Source organism: Chiloscyllium plagiosum, unplaced genomic scaffold (assembly GCF_037043375.1).
Source record: "Chiloscyllium plagiosum isolate Xiang-an unplaced genomic scaffold, Cpla_swu_hap1 HiC_scaffold_39, whole genome shotgun sequence".
Classification (NCBI taxonomy): Eukaryota; Metazoa; Chordata; class Chondrichthyes; order Orectolobiformes; family Hemiscylliidae; genus Chiloscyllium; species Chiloscyllium plagiosum.
The window spans coordinates 9,234,688-9,254,179 of NW_028270177.1; the positions used below are offsets into that span (position 1 = coordinate 9,234,688).

At 41.0% G+C, this 19,492-nt stretch overlaps 1 protein-coding gene across 1 annotated transcript in view; it reads left to right on the forward strand.

The window, feature by feature from the left end:
* The window catches only part of LOC122540812 (uncharacterized), a 59,986-nt gene extending 40,768 nt beyond the window's left edge, over positions 1-19,218 (forward strand). Inside the window, exon 4 of the mRNA XM_043677021.2 lies at positions 17,900-19,218. Coding sequence (XP_043532956.2) covers positions 17,905-19,008 — 1,104 coding nt within the window. The 5' untranslated portion in view covers positions 17,900-17,904 and the 3' untranslated portion in view covers positions 19,009-19,218. The remainder of the gene's footprint in view (positions 1-17,899) is intronic.
* Positions 19,219-19,492: the final 274 nt, after the last annotated feature.

Below are 19,492 nucleotides of genomic sequence, written 5' to 3' on the forward strand. Positions count from 1 at the left end.
TCCTTCCTCAGGTGGTTGTGTTATCTTTTGCTACAAATGCTGTTTCTTATGATCCTGCTCCACAACTACCTGATGAAGGAGCGTCGCTCCGAAAGCTAGTGCTTCCAAATAAACCTGTTGGACTATGCCCAGGTGTTGTGTGATTTTTAACTTTGTCCACCCCAGTTCAACACTGGCACCTCCACGTCATCTTCCCCTAGAGAGTGATGTGCCTGTGGAATTCAACATAGAAAGTTGTTGAGGCCAATTGTTTTCAAAAAGAAGTTGGATACAGTTCTTAAGGCTAAAGAGATCAGTGATTATGGGGAGAAAGCAGGAAAGAGGCACTGAGTTGGATGATACAGCTATGATCATGTTGAACGGTGGACTAGGCTCAAAGGGCTGAATGGCCTACTCCTGCTCCTAGTTTCTATATTTTTAGCCTCAACATTTTTCTGAGGAAGAGCATTTGAGAAAATCAGAATGTTGTTCAGTTTGTGTACGAGGAGCTGAGTATTGGTTAATCAAAGCGGAAAGGAGTGTTGCTCAATTAAAGTTAAAATAAATACTTGGGACTATCTTTGTAGTGGTTACTCCTTGTCTATGCTAAATATCTCCTGAAGTGAAACTGAAGTAACAGCACAAGTGAGACAAGGGGAATGGGATTTATCTGGGGGCTGGCAGTACATGACAGTCTGGTCTTCACTCCATTTTCTATCTGCTGAAGTTCACAGAACAGTAGCTCAAATGCTCTTTGGAAACTCATTTTCTTGACTCACTGGGCTGAATTCTTTTGGCCCCTAACAGGAGCAAGTATGGAGTTCTCCGATGGTGTGCTGGTTCCTCAGCTCCATCCTGCTCCAGCCCATTTTCCAAGCAGGTTGCCAGTTCAGTTACTGAAAGGACTATTGTTACAAACTGACTGGAATTTTCCTTGCTTCAGGTGCGATTATTCCTGCATCAACAACCATAATAATGGTACACCTTCCCTTAAGGCCCAAAATCAGCCAATCAGTGGAAAATTGCAGTTCACTGACCATTCCTCACATTATTGATACAAAGACATGAATATGCAAATGGTAGGCCATTCAGCCCTTCAAGCAGCATCCGAAGAGCAGCAAAGTCGACGTTTCGGGCAAAAGCCTTCATCAGGAATAAAGGCAGAGAGCCTGAAGCGGCCTCCCCCACTCACCTATTGTACTCTATGCTACTTTCTCCCCACCCCCACCCTCCTCTAGCTTATCTCTCCACACTTCAGGCTCTCTGCATTTATTCCTGATGAAAGGCTTTTGCCCAAAACATCGATTTTGCTGCTCCTCGGATGCTGCCTGAACTGCTGTGCTCTTCCAGCACCACTCATCCAAAATCTGGTTTCCAGCATCTGCAGTCATTGTTTTTACCATTCAGCCCTTCAAACCTGGTCTGCCATTCAATATAATCACAGCTGATTTGTTTGTGGTCTGATCTCCACATTCCTAACTAACCAAAAACATGCTTGTTTCTCTTGCCTAACAAGAATCCATTTACCTCTGTCTTAAACTTATTCAATGACTCCCCCACCCCTTCCATTACCTCCTGATTCCAAAGGCTCACAACCCTCTTGACAGCAACAATTTTTCCTCATCACTGTCCTAAAAGGGTGACCCCTAATTTTTAAACAGTGTCTCCTTCTTCTGAAGTCATAGAGTCATAGAGGTGTACAGCACAGAAACAGACCCGTCGGTCCAACCTGTCCATGCCAACCAGATACCCTCGATAAATTTTGTCCAATTTGCCAGCATTTGGCTAATATCCTTCTAAACCCTTCCTATTCATATATCCATCAAGATGCCTTTTAAATGCTATAATTGTACTAGCCTCCACCACTTTCTCTGGCAGCTGACTCCATATACACATCACCTTCTGTGTGGAAAAGTTGCCTCTTATGTCCCTTTTGAATCTTTCCCCCCTCAGCTTAAATCTATGCCCTCTAGTTTTGGACTCTCCACCCCTGGGAAAAGACCTTGTCTATTTACCCTACCTAAGCCCCTCATGATTTTATAAATCTCTATAAAGTCACCCCTCACCCTCCGATGTGCCAGGGAAAATAGCCCCAGCCTATTCAGCCTCTCCTTGTTGCTCAAACCCTCCAACCCTCACTCACAAGGGGAAACATAATTCCAACATCCACCTTGTCAAGATCTTATAAACTTCAATTAAATCACCCCTCACTCTTCTAAACTCCAGTAAAAACAAGCCCAGCCTATTCGGTCTTTCCTCATAAGACAATCTGCTCATTCCAGGTATCAAAGCACACCTCCTCTGAAGAACCTCCAATGTATATACATCTTTCTTAATAAGGAGACCAGGACTGCACACAATATTCAAAAATGTGGCCTCACCAATATCTTGTACAATTGAAGCATAATATCTTTTATGTTCAATTCCTCTCAGAATAATAAAGGATTCTATTCACCTTTGCATTCACATTCTACATTTACATTGCTAACCCTTAGTAATTCATTAGCTTTAGCTCAGTCAGCTCATTAAAAGCTTATTGTTGGAAGTTGAGCTAGATGTTTTTGCAACTTGAAAGTCTATTTAAATAATACTTTGCTTTTTTACTTCTTTTTGCCCAGTAAGTAGCTTCATATTTTCCAAAATTATGCTATTTTCAGCAGAGTTTTGTACACACATCTGTATTGTTTTATATCCTTGTAACCATATCATCACAATATACTTTCCAATCTGAGTTTGTGTCATTGTAAGTTTAGCCACCTTGCCTTCATTCCCCTCAACTAAGTCATTGATATAATTTGTAAAAAGCTGAGAGCCAGTCTGGACATTGGCAGACATTGCATCCTGCCAATCTGAACAAGGCCCATTTTGCATAATTGCTGTGTGTTATGAGCAAGACAATCTTTTATCCATGCTAGTATGTTACTCCGTTCACAATGAGCTCCTATCTTGTGCAATAACCTTTCATGTGGCACTTTGTTAAATGTCTTCTGAAAATCCAAATTCAGTAAATGAATGGACTGCCCTTTATCCACAGTTCATGTTACTTCTTTAAAGAATTCCAATAAATTGGTTGAACACGATTTCCCTTTCATAAAATGCTGACTGTTCCTGATTACATTATGATTTTCCAAATGCACAGTTATAACTTCTTAATGATTGATTCTGATCCCTTCCCATATCAGACATCAAGCTACCTACACTATAATTTACAGTTTTCTGCCTCTTTCCCTTTAACATAGAGGAGTTATGTGTACTTTGAAGCCATATTGCACAATACCATGTCTAGTACAGATTGTTCTTTGCTTGATTCCTGAATTTATCACTCTAAGAAATTATCTTGAAAGTATTCAATGAACTCCTCATTGAGGCCACTAATTCCAATATAATTTTTTCTAGTTTCCATATGGATTAAAATAATCAATGATTATTGCTGTCCCTTTATCACAAGTGCCCAATATTTCTTCTTCTCTGCTTCTTCCTACATCATGTCAGGCAGCATCTGAGGAGCAGGAAAATCGACGTTTCTGGCCGGAGTCCTTCATAAGGAAGGGCTGATGAAGGGCTCCGGCCTGAAACATCGATTTTCCTGCTCCTTGGATACCACCTGACATGCTGTGCTTTTCCAGCAACACACTCTCGACTCTGATCTCCAGCATCTGCAGTACTCACTATCTCCTTCTTTCTACATCATGGTTACTGTCCAGGGGCTTGTGGATCACTCCCATTCATGACCCATTTCCCCTATTAAGCATCATTTCCAACCACTTCACTCACCCACTCTGCAGCCCTAACTCTTGTTCACACTAACCAAGACAAACCTGAACCTATAGGACAGTTGCAAAAATAGAAGGACTTGCCTCCATTCCCTCTGGGTCCCCTTACCTATCTCACTTGCAGTCACGCTCTCCTGCCTTGACCACTGACCAAATAGGACGGCCTATCTTTAGGTGTTTCCTGCCTCCAGGATGAAAATGTCCAAGTAACATGCTCCCTCCCTGATGTGCATCCATGTCTAATCTAAAGACTATTTTTCTTTTGGACTATGGACTAAAAATGGAGAAAAAAATGGTGCTTTAAACCAAGGAAACGGTAAAACAATATGTTGCAGTTTTAAAAACAAGGAGGCTAAGCATGTGCGTGTTTGTGTGTGCGTATGTGCGTGTGTATGTGTGTGCATGTATGCGTGTGCGTATGTGCACGCCCGTGTGCGGATGCGCATGTGTGTGTATGTGCATGCCCGTGTGTAGGTGCATGTGTATGTACATGCATGTGCGTGTAGGTGCATGCGTGTGTATGTGCATGTATGTGTCCGTGTATGTGTGTGTGTACAGATGTGCATGTCCGTGTGCATATGTGTGCGTGTGTGTGTGTGTGTGTAATTGGCTTCAGGCTTGTTAAGTGGACACTGGAGTAGAAACATCCAAACTGTGAAGAAGGAAGCACCCAAATCTCTTTCTATCCCTCCTAAGTGGAAAACTAACAGGAAATCTATTATCAGTTCTCACTCATCATTTTCCTCTAAGTTACTTTCTGCAAATTCCTCTGCTGAAAGGCAAAGGGGAAGACCACCTCCAGTGATATTGAAAGGACAAACTTTAAATCAATGACTGAGGATCAGACAGCATCCACGGAGAAAGCGTAAGCTAAAGTTTTGAGATTAGATGACTTTTCTTCAAAGCCTTCATCAGAGCTGTATGAAGACTCGAAAGCTTGTTCTTTCTCCATTGGTGCTGCCTGACCCGCTGTGATTTCCAGCATTTGTTGTTTTCAGTACAGATTCCAGCATCTGCAGTATTTTGCTCCTCCAATGAAAGACTGAGAATTGGTGCATCCACACCTTTGTATCCTCATCACAGAGTTGGAAGGAATAGCACTTGCCTCTTTGTGTGTTTGTATGTGTGTGAGGATTTTAAGAAAGGGGTAGAGCTATAAGTTAGCAATTCATCTTCCTTTCTTACCATTGGTTAAAAACAGTTTGCTGACAATAAACAGTTATTTTCTTGTTAATGAAAAATCTGGAAAAAGTAAGTCAGAGATGTGCAATGCTAGCACCAGTCGGGATCACAGATGCCAATGAGATATTTTATTTCAGTATACCCGACTTAAAACACCTCCTCCCCAAATGAGCTAAATTTCCTCATTGCACCAAATTTCCAAATATATTCACTTGGTCTCTGTTTCACTCACCATCATTTGCCCAAGACAACACAATGCTGAAGTCCCTGAGGAAATCCTGCCCTCTGCTGCTTTTCTTTGGTTTGCAATTAAAAACCTTGTAAAGACTTCGCACACATTGCAAAATAAAAATGGGCAGTCTGTAAAATTAATGTTTGATTGGCTTTAAGTTTGTTTTGTGCTTCTGGTTTAAAAATTAGTTTCTCTCCCCCCTCCCCTTTTGGTCTTTTGTGAAGAGATATTGATCCCATCTTGTGGAATATTGTGGTACATTCTGTCTTTTTGTACCTCAAGGTGGTTAGAGGAAATTGGATATCCCATGAAAAACTTCAAAAGGTAGAAATTTGATAAGGCATCAGAAAATGTTCAGTAACAGCAAGTACATCATAGAGAAAAGGCAAGATGAAACTCTCATTGTAGGTCTTTCTTCAGAAGATGCTGTAACAATCTAAAACTGCACTCTGTTCTTGTTATCCACAGAATTGCTACCCATATACTCACATGGCTAGAACTGGACCCCACTTTCTTTCCCATTGTCTCATCCAGTCTGCCTCAGTAACCCAATCATAATTCTTTGTGCTATATAGTAGTGGTATTCACATTTTTTGATTTCTACAGGAGGTCATTGCCCCCCATTCTTCACTGATAACAAGAACTGAGTGGAGTTTGAAAGAACATGCATGCTCCATATTTGTTACCTTCGTTTCATGGTTAAGAGAAAAGAAGAAGCCACCATGATCACTTAGGCATGAGGAGTTCGGGAGCCTGTTCCTGTGAATGAATATGGGGATGAATATGTCAGCGGTGCTTGTAATTCTGACATCAACAGTCCCATGCTATTGAGGCTCTGTAATGAGCAGAATGGAAGAACTGAACTAGAGATTTGTAATTAATATTCTACATGTTAGAATGTAAATAGAGTTATTGCAACTCCTAAGAGTTCTTCAACAGTCAGTCTTAGCTGAGGTGGAGACAGAGATGCAGCATACTCAGAATAGGAACAGTCTGACTAAAGAGAACAGCTTCAAGGCACCCAATATTCATGGCAAGCAGAGTCCAGGAGTGTTGAACAATGCAGGCTAGAGTTCCTAGAAGCAACAGTCAATGATGATAAGCATTGCAAATTATAGATTCCAGATTTCTTAGATGATAAGATGTCAGAGCAAATGTAGGTGATTCAGCCCTTTGAGTGCTGCTCTATTCAATGAGATAATGGCTGATTTGATAAACCTGCCTTTGACTCCTGATCTCATTTAAGATCTATTCGTCTCAGTCTGAATGTACTTAGCTACCCAGCCTTCACAGATATATACTACCTTTTTAAAGAAGACATTTCTTTTCATCTCTCTACTAACTGGGTGACCCCTTACTCCGAGATCATCCCCTCTGGTCCTCAACTCTCCCACAAGGGGAAAGAACCTTTCCACATTCACGCTGTCGAGTCACTTAATGTTTCGATAAGGTAATCTCTCAATCTTCTTAATTCCAAAGAGGACAAGCCCAACCCACTCGATCTTTTATCCTTGCCTTTAGAAACTGAAACTTTACCTGATGAAGAACATCTGATGGCTTAGAAATTGGGCTTGTACCTGAATTGTGAATGCCTATGCTGGAGTATTTACTAACAGGCAGCGTGGAGTAGATATATCCATGCCAGCTACCATTTTTGTTCATTCTATCTGTGGAAAAATGGGGCTGTATTTGAATTTCCAAGCCATAGACATGAAATGGATCAAGGCATCAAGCATAATTTCAATTAATTTTCCCACAAAGCTACTGAAAATCCAAAGTCATAAGCAGGTGGAGCAGGGAATCTGGATGCTGAGTGAACATAGCAATCAACATGGAAGGATGTGGAGGCTTTGGAAAGGGTGCAGAAGGGGTTTACCAGGATACTACCTGGGTTAGAGAGTATGAGATGTGAAGAGAGGCTAAAAAAAACTTGCGTTGTTTTCTCTAGAGCAGCAGAGGCTGAAGGTAGACCTGATAGAAGTCTATAAAATTATAAGGTGCATAGATAGAGTTGACGGTCAGAATCTTTTTCCCAGCATTAATTGTCAAATTCTAGGGGACATGCGTTTAAGATGAGAGGGGCAAAGTTCAAAGGAGATGTGAGGGGCAAGTTTTTACAGAGTGTGGTGGTAGGAGTCTAGAATGAGCTGAGAGGGGTGGTGGTGGAGGTAGGTACATAGGGGCATTTAAGGGACTTTTAGATAACCACATGAATAAGCAAGGAATGGAGGGATATGGACTAAGAGCAGACAGAAGGGATTGGTTTAATTTGGCATCATGGGCCGAAGGGCCTGTCCCTGTGCTGTACTGCTCTATATTTCATGGTGTCTCTTTGACAAATGAGATTTAAGAATTGGGAAATAAACACTGAGCAGGCAGGTGAAGTAAAAGGGGTGATTTCAACTGTAAACAGGTACAGAGAGTGGAGGAAAGAGAGGGAAGAAGGATCAGATGAGAAAGGTAGAGTAAGAGAGACAGAGGAAAATGAGAAACAATATAAATAAAAGCTCAATACTTTCAAAATCTCCCAGAAAAATTCAAAACCTGGAAGGAGAGATTCTGAATAATTTGAAGTGAAACAAAATTTAAAAGGTAAACAGGATAAAACTGGGAAATGAAAATAATTGGACTTGTCCTCAGAAAACCAGCCTGTAATCAAGGGCCAAATGATCTCCTTCTGTACCTTGTTTACTTTATGTCTTAAACTAGTTACTTTTCCATGTCAGAGAGATTAATTGGTAACAGGCAGTTTGTTTTTGTAGATATTGACAAGGACTAACTTAGAGTGGTGAGTTTAATGGCCAAATTTGTTTTCTTAAATCAAGAAGGAAAAGCAAAATGGTATTAGAGTGAATTTAAGAGTGACTCTTCCTGCAAGTTTTGAATATTCTCAATTAAATGACTTGTAATTTCTGTACCATTTTACCTGTGTATTACTTTTATCTGTGCCACTGTTTTTACAGCAAATTCTGATCTAATTCTGTAATGCAGGCCTCTCACATCTCTGATTTTTTATTGCTTACAATTGGTAGCTGAGCTTTCTTCTGCATACATCCTTCAGAATTCCTTCACTAAATCTCTCCACTATGCCATCTGCCTCTCCTGCCTTCAAATTGTAGCGAATGGAACAATATTAATCTGGGGCCAATCCAGGAGCCCTGGCTGACAGGTATAAACAGGAGATTCAGAAGGGCTCCTCAGTCTAGGGACTGGCTCATAGCTGGCTGGTCACAGCCCATCTACTGTGCACATGTAAATAAAGTGTGACTTGGTGGCGGGAACAGGCCTCTGTGCAGTTATTTCATAAATGCTGTTTAAGAGTGATTTTTATTATGTAGCTTTTACCCACTTGTTTTAATTTAGCCTTATATAACTTACATATCAATACATGAATTAAGAGCAGGAGTAGACCATCGAACCTGCTCTCCCTTTTGCTAGGACCATGGCTGAAATGATCGTGACCCCAGCTCTATTTTTCTACCAATTCTCTTTGACTCCTTTGTAAATCAAGACTATACCTACTGCTGCTTTAAGAATGTTAAACAATGCTGCTTCCAGCACTCTCTCGGTTTCAGAGAGATTGTTTCACAATAACTTCTTTGAAGAATTTTCGGGTGGTTTGCTCCTTGAAGTGCAAGTAGTTATTCACAAATGTATCATAGGGAATGTTTCTACATTGCCATGCAAAGTGGAACTCTTTTTCCCAGAAATGCAAATGGGAATATTTTTGCAGGTTTGTGTCTTGAACTGTACTCCTGAACAAGGAGTACTCAAGAAGAAGAGATTTGTAAAATTAGTCCATATGTACATGGTCTCCAACAAGCTCTCTTCCGTCATAATATGTCAATGTAGAGTGAGCCTTTTAGTTTATTCCTTCATTGTGAGTGGGCATCTCTAGCAAGGCCTATCCATTGTTAGTAACTGACCTTTACCGGAGTGGTTTACCAAGCCATTTCAGAGAGTAGCTAAGAGACAAACACATTTCTGTGAGTCACACGTAGTTCAGATCAGGTAAGGACAAATCTCGAAAGGAGAATGATACAGTTCAGAAACAGCACATTCAGCCCATCATGCATGTGCTGACAGAATTGCATTAGGGAAAATGCTGCCTCAATGTACATTAATTAATTGTGCTTTCCTCTGATATTAAATCTCACTATGAATGTCATTTGCTGTATAATATGATATTCATCAATCTGTCACTGGTGAAGCTGCTTGCAATGGATTTATTATGTACTGGTTTACATAATAGAACCAGTGAATTTTAGAGTATAGCAGAAGGACAATGTGTCTATACCAGCTGCCAGCTCGTCCCATTCTCCAGCCCCAAAAATACATTGTATTTACTGCACAGAAACAGGCTACCTGGGTCTGTGCTTGTGATTATCCTGCACTTCAGCCACATCCATCCTCCTTTGTGTAAATTAGCCATTGTCTTCCAGAATCATGGACTGCTTTCCCATCAGAGAGAGGTTACTGGTGATGGTTTAACCTGAAGGTCACCATTCCTTAGATGTGGAGAGAGATTGAGAGCTGGTGCATGAATTGAACCCACACTGTTGGCGTTAGTCTGCGTTGTAAACCAGCCATCCACCTAACTGAGCTAACTGACCCCCGTCTTCTGATAACTCTATAAAAATATCAAATGTGCCCTCCTCCACCATCTGTTTCTCTAACTACTGCTTTAATGTATCTCTGCTATTCTCCTCAACTATTGAATTGAATCATTTATTGTCACGTGTATTCAAAATAAATACAGTGAAAAGTGTGTACCATTGCCGTACATAGGCACTGTTCTCATGAAAGTAAAACAAAATTTAAAAAAAGGAAGATAACTTAAAGAGAGTCCAACTTTTTCTTTTCCGTCGCTACAGTTCCTGCTCCGGGCTATCCCATCCCACACCATTCCACTGCCACAGTCCCTGCTCTGGGCTACCCCAGCCCCCACATTCCACTGCCACAGTCCCTGCTCTGGGCTACCCCAGCCCCCACATTCCACCACCACAGTCCCTGCTCTGGGCTACCCCAGCCCCCACATTCCACTGCCACAGTCCCTGCTCCAGGCTACCCCAGCCCACACCATTCCACCGCTACAGTCTCCTGGGATTTCCCGATTCAACCATTGTTGGCATCATTCAATCTTGCATTTTCCATTGATTCAGAAATCTTCAAAAGGTACAACCCTGCTACTTCAAAACATCTTTCAGCAATTCCTTCCTCATTTAGATGCCTGTGATTATTCCTCCTTTAAATGATCATTAACCATAGAATCACCTGTTCTCTATATCAGCACATCCTGGAAAAACTGTGTCTCACCACCAAATCAATCAAGTCACAAGCTCTGCCCACTCGGGGCATGTAGCAATAACCAAAATCCACAACAAGGAGGAGGCAAAAAGAGGTGGGGAAGCCTGGGCATCTAAATCAAAATGGAGAGATAAAGCAGGATTAGCGTGGTGCTGGAAAAGCACAGCAGGTCAGGCAGTATCCGAGGAGCAGGGAAATTAACGTTTCAGGCAAAGCCGTTCATCAGGATTTCCAGCATCACTTTTCCAGCGCCACTTTAATCTTGACTCTGATTTCCAGCATCTGCAATACTCACTTTTGCCCGAGAGATAAGGCACTCCACCCCCTGCAAGTGAACCCTGCTCCTTTTTATCATACTTTGCAATCAACCTGTCTAGCCATGTGACCACACGCATCTGGAGCAAGTGGGACTTGAACCCAGGCCTCCTGGCTCAGAGGTAGACACTACCCCTGCACCACAAGACCCTCACTGAACCCATCCCATTTTGTTTTAAGATCCAGGCACATTGTGAGTTGAGAGTTCCATTTTCTAACCACTCTCTAGATTGAGTGTTTCCAGTAGAAAGCAGTTTGCTTACTGAAGGGGCCACTTTCAGTGGATTTGTGGTGGACTGATGTGTGCATAATGTAAGGTGTTTCTATGAATTGACTGCCATCCAGTGGATAATAGTTACAGTGAACTGATTTAATGCTACTGTGGCTTCAATTGAAGATTAATCCCAAATCAAATTCTCCTCTTGCTACTAAAGTAGAGAACAATTATATTTATACAACACTTTTGAAACTGTAGAGACTGCAGCTCTTTTGCACAGGAAGATCCCACTAACAGCTCATGCAATGGCTGGCCGGTTCAACTATTTTGATGAAATCTAAGAAGTAAGAACAATAGTTAGACACTGAAAAGTCTTCTTATTCTTAAATAAAGAATGACATTTGATTTTTAACATTCACCTGAAAAGATAGCCAGAGCTCTGGCTTAATTGTATCATCCAGAAAGTGGACTTGCTTCAGGGTACGCTGCTGTTTCAGCTTAGTTTTTGTGCCGAAAAGGTAATTAAATACTTTTGAAATATATTGCAAGGCAACGTGGCAGCCAATTTATGCACAGCAAGCTCTCATAAATAGCAAGGAACTAGGACATAGGAGCAGAAATTAGACCATTCGGCCCATCGAATCTGTGCTGCCATTCAAACATGGCTCCTGAGGTTCCCAACCCCCATTCTCCCGCTTTTTCCCTGTAATCCTTGATCCCCTTGACAATCAAGAACTTATCTATCTTTGTCTTAAATATACTCAATTACCTGGCCTCCACATCCTTCTGTGGCAATGAGTTCCATAGATTCATCACTCTCTGGCTGAAGAAGTTTCTCCTTATCTCTGTTCTAAAAGGTCTTCCCTTTACTCTAAGGCTACGCCCTCGGGTCCTAGTCTCTCCTACTGACAGAAACATCTTCCCAACATCTACTCTGTCCAGGCCATTCAGTATTCTGTAAGTTTCAATTAGCTTCCCCCTCATCCTCCTAAACTCCACTGAGTGAAGACCCCCAGAGTCCTCAAACTTTCCTCAAATGTTAAGCTGTTCATTCCTGGGACCATTCTTATGAACGTCCTCTGAACATGCTCCATGGCCAGTGAGTGCATCCTTCCTTAGATGTGGGGCCCAAAACTGAGCACAATACTCCAAATGTGGTCCGACCAGAGCCTTCTAGAGCCTCAGAAGTACATCCCTGCTTATATATTTAAGTCCTCTCTAAATAAATACCATCATTGCAGTTGCCTTCTGAACAACTGACTCAACCTGCAAGTCTACCTTGAGAGAATCCTGGATGAGAACTCCCAAGTCCCTTTGCACTTCAGACTTCTGAATTTTCTCCCCATTTAGAAAATGTTGACTAGATAGCCTGATTTTATTGATGGTGATGACAGAGCCCATGGGGAATTACTCATTAGTCTCCTCATGCTGTTCGATGAATATAAGTTCCTTTGATAACAGGCAAAGTTATTCATCACCTGAGCCCTTTATAAAGCAAAACAAGGGATGGTTCCGTCAACACTGTTGGTCCCAGGCTGGGACTAGTCGATGTACGCCCTGAGTAGTGGCTCCATTTTGGTGTTTATCAGTAAATGATGTTCCTTTCCAGTTGAACTTTCTGAGTTATTGCAGTGATTAAGGGATAAACATTAATGAAAACTGCCTTTTACAGCGACAGGACTAGATAGGATCCATAGAGGGGAGATAGATCCTAGTCCATGTTGATTTTTTGTCTGTGATTGAAGATGTGCAGAACAAGACCCAAGAATATTGATCATCATCACCAAGCACAGCTGATGGGAATATTTGAATTATGATAGTGCCATGCACTATAGGCCTCAGATGAATTTGGTTTTCTCAATTTAAAAAGAACCCTCCCTCTGTGCTTCCTTCATGGGTTTTAATGACCTATAGATTGTGAGAAAACTGAGAAAGAACTTTATAGTTTGAGGTGATGAGTAGGATTGGTTTGGCTAGCAGTTGTTGCAATGGAGTTGAATTTCAGTGCAGCAGGGATATGGGAAGGATTGGGAATACATAGTGCAGTATAAATGGATCTATACATTTCTATAACACTGCTCCTAGAATATCCAAAAATGTGTCTCACGTTCAATTAATGACTATGAGTGTTTTTACATTTCTTCTCATGATTAGAATGACACCACTAAGGTTCCACTTCTAGTCCCACCTGGTTTAGCTGGATATCCAGGCTGACCAAGAAAGGAAAGGTTCCCAGAGACAATAACAATCAGGGAAAATGCCTCCTAAATAACTCATATTTCTCAGCCTGCACTTCGCTCAGTACCAGCTCAACCAGTGGTTATGTTGGTAACTTGATGCTCTTCGGTGAACCGTGTTTATCACTGTCATTTATTCTAGAGTTTCTGCTAAACTGGGGAGGTGATGGTATTGGTATTATCGCTGGACTGTTAATCCAGAGACCCAGGTAATGTTTCGCTGGACTCAGGTTCAAATCCTGCCACGGCAGATGATGGAATTTGAATTCAATAAAATATCTGGAATTATGATGTCCGTGACTCATTATCAAGAAGAACCCATCTGGTTCACTAATGTTCTTTAGAGAAGTGAGCTTCCATCCTTACCTGGTCTGGCCTACGTGTGACTCCAGACCTGCAGTAATGTGGTTGACTCTGAACTGGGCAATTAGGGATGGGTAATAAATGCTGGCCTGGCCAGTGACACCCTCACTCCGTGAATGAATTTAAAAAAATGTTGAGTCTGGACTTGCGATCACCTTTACGGTTGAGGGGGCTTTTAGGTCACTTCAGAGGATATCAAAGGGATAATGAGTTTCCCCAAAGTGACACCAGTTGTTAAGCATGACTTTGTTGTCCTGGGTTATCAGCATGCTCCAAATCTGTTCCCTTTCAGGCTCTTTTTAACAAGTCATACTTGCTGCTGCTGCTGCTGCTGCTTCACACTGAACAAAGCCCTGCTCCAAGTCCCTCTGTCAGCATTTTGGGGCAGCTTTGGATAAGATGTCTGACAGGATAGGTTGAGGTAGTAGGGCTATAAATGATTACTGCCTAATAGCATTCCTTATTGGTTCTGGGCTTGTGTCTGCCTGAGGACATCCTTCCCTAAATCCCAGGGCAATTAGGCACCGCATCAAGAAAAATCAGCCTTCGAGCTTCAAACACTTAATATGGGTCTGAGTAAACCAGTTGTGTTATTGTAACAGTTTGGTGACTTTTATGGGATTTGCTTTCTGATGAAGATCCAACAAATAAAAATGGGATAAGTAAAGGCTAATGAAGATTAAAGCACAGTCTGTGGAATAACTTACCCGACACTCTACCTTACTAACAGTAAGAAACATGTAGCATTAATCAAAGTGTGATACAAATGCACAGCTCAAAGGTCAGAGGAAACAGACTTCTGTTGATTTGCAAAAGGATGAGAAGCTACAATTAATGAATTTCAGGACATCTATCTTAACGTGAACTTGACTTGCTGTGGTATATGTTACACTGATTAACATGCAGAAAACCACAAACTTCATCATGTTGCTGTGTGTGGGCACTATAAGCTAATTGAGTCAGCTAATTAATGACATTAAGTAAACACTAAAAAAATTCCCTGGAGAAGGATCACGTGGTGTCTACCAACTCCCTTGAGCTGTTCAGGGAGAGGTGGGCACTGCAGGGAGTGGAGTGCATTATTTCCTCCTCCAACTCTATTTTGATTTAATTCCTGCCCTCCTCTTCGCTGTTTGCTCACGCAGCATTGTCCTCTAAAAAGGGCATTGCTTGTCACTGGCCACTCGGGTGTTTCCTTTCTTCCTGGTGGTGGAAATTGAATAAAGAATTGTACACTTGTTGTCTTTCACTGTGTATCACACCTGCACATGGGTGCTGGGGAAAATATAAGCCCTACCACAGTTAGGCGGTAGTGTGGGGGTAAGAAAGAAAATATATATATACAACCAGAAGATTTTGCGTCCCCTTAGTTTAGGAGACTGACTCTGTTAAAAAGAACACTAAAAAGATGACAGCGGATGGCAGTTGTGAAAATTTTCTTTTCCCTGTCAGTCATCCATCAATCTGTTCGGGTTCAGAACTGAAGTTTTAGGATACAATTTACCTTTGATTGTAAGATCAAAGTCAATTACAATTATCAACAGCATCTGAGAGAGCCCATTTAAAAGTTTACTAGTCATAATTAGTTACACTGAGCATGGTGGCTCAGTGGTTAGCACTGCTGCCTCACAGCAGCAGGGTACCAGATTCGATTCCAGCCTTGGGCGACTGTCTGTGTGGAGTTTGGGCATTCTCCCTGTGTCTGCATGGGTTTCCTTTGGAGTAACGGCCTGTTTCCACACTGTAGGGAATCTAATCTAATCATAAGTACAAGATAAATAATACTAATGGTTTTTAGTTGTTCTGCTTTTGGATAGCAAGTTGTTTGGCTGGGCACTGGTCTATTTTTTGTTCCTTCTATTAACTGAAGTTCTCTTTGCTTCTTCAGTCATTCTTGTGCATTAAAAGTAATCACTTTTAACCCTTGCTCGCCACTGCCCTGGGGCATAATCAGAGACACACTGAATATAATTTGCTTATTAGAGCATGAAATTCCTTGAGCAGTTCATGGTCAATCTTGGATTGGCTACGTAGTGTCTTCTCAGTTTCTGTCTGGTTTCTTTAAAAGTGCTGGTCATTTTAGCGATCACAGCAATTTGTGCACCAACCATTGAGGTATCAAATGAGACAACCTACCTTTGACTATCACAATCCAAGTTTGTTGTACAAATTCACTCTCTTGCACTTGGAAATTTACTACAGTGTTCACTTTAGAGTTGGGCATTTGCTATCATATGGAGTAGTTGATGGGAACAATGTAGGTACATTTAGAGAGAGGCTGGAGAAGTCCATGAGAGAGAAAGTTAAAAATCACTCAACACCTGGTCATAGTCCAACAGGTTTATTTGCAAGCATTAGCTTTTGGAGTTCTGCTCCTTCGTCAGCGACCTGATGAAGGAGCGGTGCTCCGAAAGCTAGTGCTTGCAAATAAACCTGTTGGACTATAACCTGGTGTTGTGTGATTTTTAACTTAGTCCACCCAGTCCAACACCGGCACCTCCACATCATGATAGAGAAAGATATAGAAGGTTAGAAGGATGGAGTGAGAGAATTGATGGGCAGAAGTTTCATATGGAACATAAACACTGAGACAGGCATGTTGAACCAAACTGGACTTTCTATACTGTAAATTCTATTAAATATATAATCGCAGATTAATGCTTCTGTTCCAATTATTGGAATGTTATAGAGCATGCAGAATATGTACATGCACAGTATATTTTCAAAATGATTTTGATGTTGCTTTGTAACTTCCTTCTGCTAATCTATTCTGAATTTTGAATCTGAGCCAGATTTTGGAAAGTATCTTTAATTTTTAAAACTTGTTTTATCTTTACCAGGATATTAATATGTCAGCAACGATGTTTGAGATGGCGTTAATTGATGCTATAAGTGATTTTAGCGAACAAAGAGGCAAGGCTTTTAGTTTCTATACTTGTTAGAACGGCATAGTTTCAAAATATCATTACAGCACATTGTAATAAAGATGTCTAAATAATGACAGTCATTGTAGTGATTGGAACCAGGTGGATCTCATTGACTACAGGATCCAGATTGTGGTTGTTAACCTGGGCCAATCAGGAAGCCCTGGCTGACAAAGTGGCTCTTGTGGTGCAGAGGTAGAGGCCCTACTGCTGGACCAAGAGGCCCAGGTTCAAGTCCCATATGCTCCAGAGGTGTGTAACAACAGCTTTGAACAGGTTGATAAGAAAACAGATAACGTAAAAAAAATAAACAGGGGATTTAGAATCTTCTCAGTTCAGGGGACTGACTCTGAGCTGGCTGGCTACAGCCAGAATGCTGTGCACAAGTAAATAAAGAGTGACTGGGTGATGGGATCCCAGCCTCTGTGCAGTTATTTCAGTCATGAACAATTATTCTTATTTCTGGAATGCTACCTAAATTCTTACAATGCAGTACTCTTGCAATGACCCTGCATACTCCACAACTAGCAAGTCTCCCACTATCGTTCAACTTGACCTAATCCAAAACACAGCAACCTTAATCCTAACTCACACCCAAATCCTGTTCACCCCCCTCCCTGCTGACTCACATTGCCGTTTGTGATCTTTATTCATATGTTGCTGATCTCCAGAGCCGCCTTCTCCCCTATAATTCTCCTCAGCATTCCTCTACTCTTGGCCTTTCATGCATCGCTTGCCCCTCACTGTTGCCAGTTATACTTCCAGCCACTCAGGTGCTAAGCACTGAATTCCCTCCCTTAACCCTTTTGTCTCTTCATTCACTCTATATACCCTTCTTTGCAGTTACTTCGTTAGCCAAGCTTTTGGCCATTGACCGAGCATCTCCTTATGAGTCCAGAATTGGGTTTTGCCTGATAATACTGTGCATGCAGGAACAGCAGTAGGCCATTAAACCCATCTCAATTTCACATTCCTTCTTGTCCTTAATCTCCATAAATAATTTGATTTGTATCTGGAATCTCAATGATTGCACCTCCATACCACTCTGTGGTCGAGAATTCCAAAGATTTACTACCGTCTTAGTGAAAAAACTTCCTCTTCATTACAATCCTAAATGGATTGCCCTTTATCCTGAGATAATGTCCTTAGGTTCTAGAGTTTCGTGAAAGGATTGCCTTGTGAAATTTCACTATGTTAGAATTACTATATAAATGAAGATATTTGGTATTAATATGCTCTACAATTTCAATAGCTAAATAACAGTATTAACAAAAATGCGGTCATGATTTTGTTGAAAATATTAATGTAAGTCTACTGCTTAGATGAAATATGTAATTATTAAAACTTAAAATTGTTTCTGTTTCTGCTAGACCAAATGTTGAATGACAAGGATCTGCAGAATCAGAGTGAAATGATAGAACTTTCCCCAAAGATTTTCAAGACTTTGGTCAAATTATTAAGGGACGCTGCTGTAGAGAAGCCAAGCAGTACTGTGGGAATTGCTGTCGTGGAGAAAGATAGAGATGGAATAAAAATGAATTCTGCTGGACTTTCTAACATTAACAGCATGTTGGAGAAGATATATCATGAAGCAGAGATGCTGAAAGTTGCGAATAGTGAAACTTTGGCTCCTCTGCTCCTGGAAGACATCGCGACAGTAGCATCCGTCAGAAAGACCCAGCCAACAAGTAAGGAAAACACAGTTGCAAGTATGTCACAGGCCGAGAGTGAGAATCTTACAAAACAAGTTGTGATGGAGAATGTTTCTGAAAGTAATGCCTCCGTTGGGGAATCTGGAACCAAATTCTTACCTGCCCAGGTAGCAAAAGTGATTCATCAGTTTTTACAAAATGCTTCATTAGCTGAGAGAGTGGAAATGATAAATACACATTATCTGCATGGACATGGGCAGAAGTTTTCTAAACTTTTTGCAAAGCTGAACGAAGTGATAGCTATCGCACCGAAAATGCTCACAGTGGACAGAAAGGAGGACCTTCTGATGAGCGAGAGAATCTTACTGAAGATTCTTAACCTCAGCAAGAGTGCTCTTCAAGATCTGAAGGGTCGACTCTCAGGAGATGTGGCTGGTAATGCTGAACCAGACGAATCATCTCCAATGAGAAATGAATTAAGTGAGCAAAATTCTAAATGGAAAGAATTTAACCAAATTAATCACTTTGTGCAAATGTTTTATAAGCTGGAGGAAAACCTTTCCAGTCTGAAGCTGATCTTGGAATCTCTCAGTAAAGGGAAAAAGCAGGAATTTGAATTGGCCCAGCAACTTTTGGATCAGTCGCTGAAACTGGTTACTCAGTTGGAGCAAATCCCATGGCTGAAAGGGAAAAATGCTTTCATTGATTTTGAATTAGAGGCTTTAAGGGACTTTGCAGGGGTATTGTCAGATGCAGAATTTACGCAGCAGAAGCCATCAGTCCGATCAAATTTAATGTATAAACGTGAAGATGTTATATCAAATTAAACAACTGGGGCTATCTGAAATTATAATCCGCTGCTGCAAAAGGAGATAATCAGTACTTGAAATGAATGATAATTGAGTATTTTTAAAAATGAATTATATGTGCACAATTATCTGCTCATTGTATTTGGAGGCCAGGTCAAAATATAACATGTTTAAAGTGTTTTTGATCTAATCTGAATAACTAAATTAAAATATTCATTTCAGCTGAAGCATTAAAGTTCTGATGTGGACATGACACATGTTTTGCGCATTTATTTTTAAAATAAATATTATTATTTGAAAGGAGAGAGGAGGCTGAATGGGCACCTGATAATAAAGCTTGCTGTACTTTGTGGAGGACTCACGATCATTAACTTCTCGTGGAGACATCATGGAGTAGAACTGAGCCACAGCTGAGTTTTTTGTCTTTACTGTTTGCTTGAAATTGGCCTTCCGCAAAAAAATACTGTGCTGGAAAAAAACAATTCTTAAACATCATAATTGT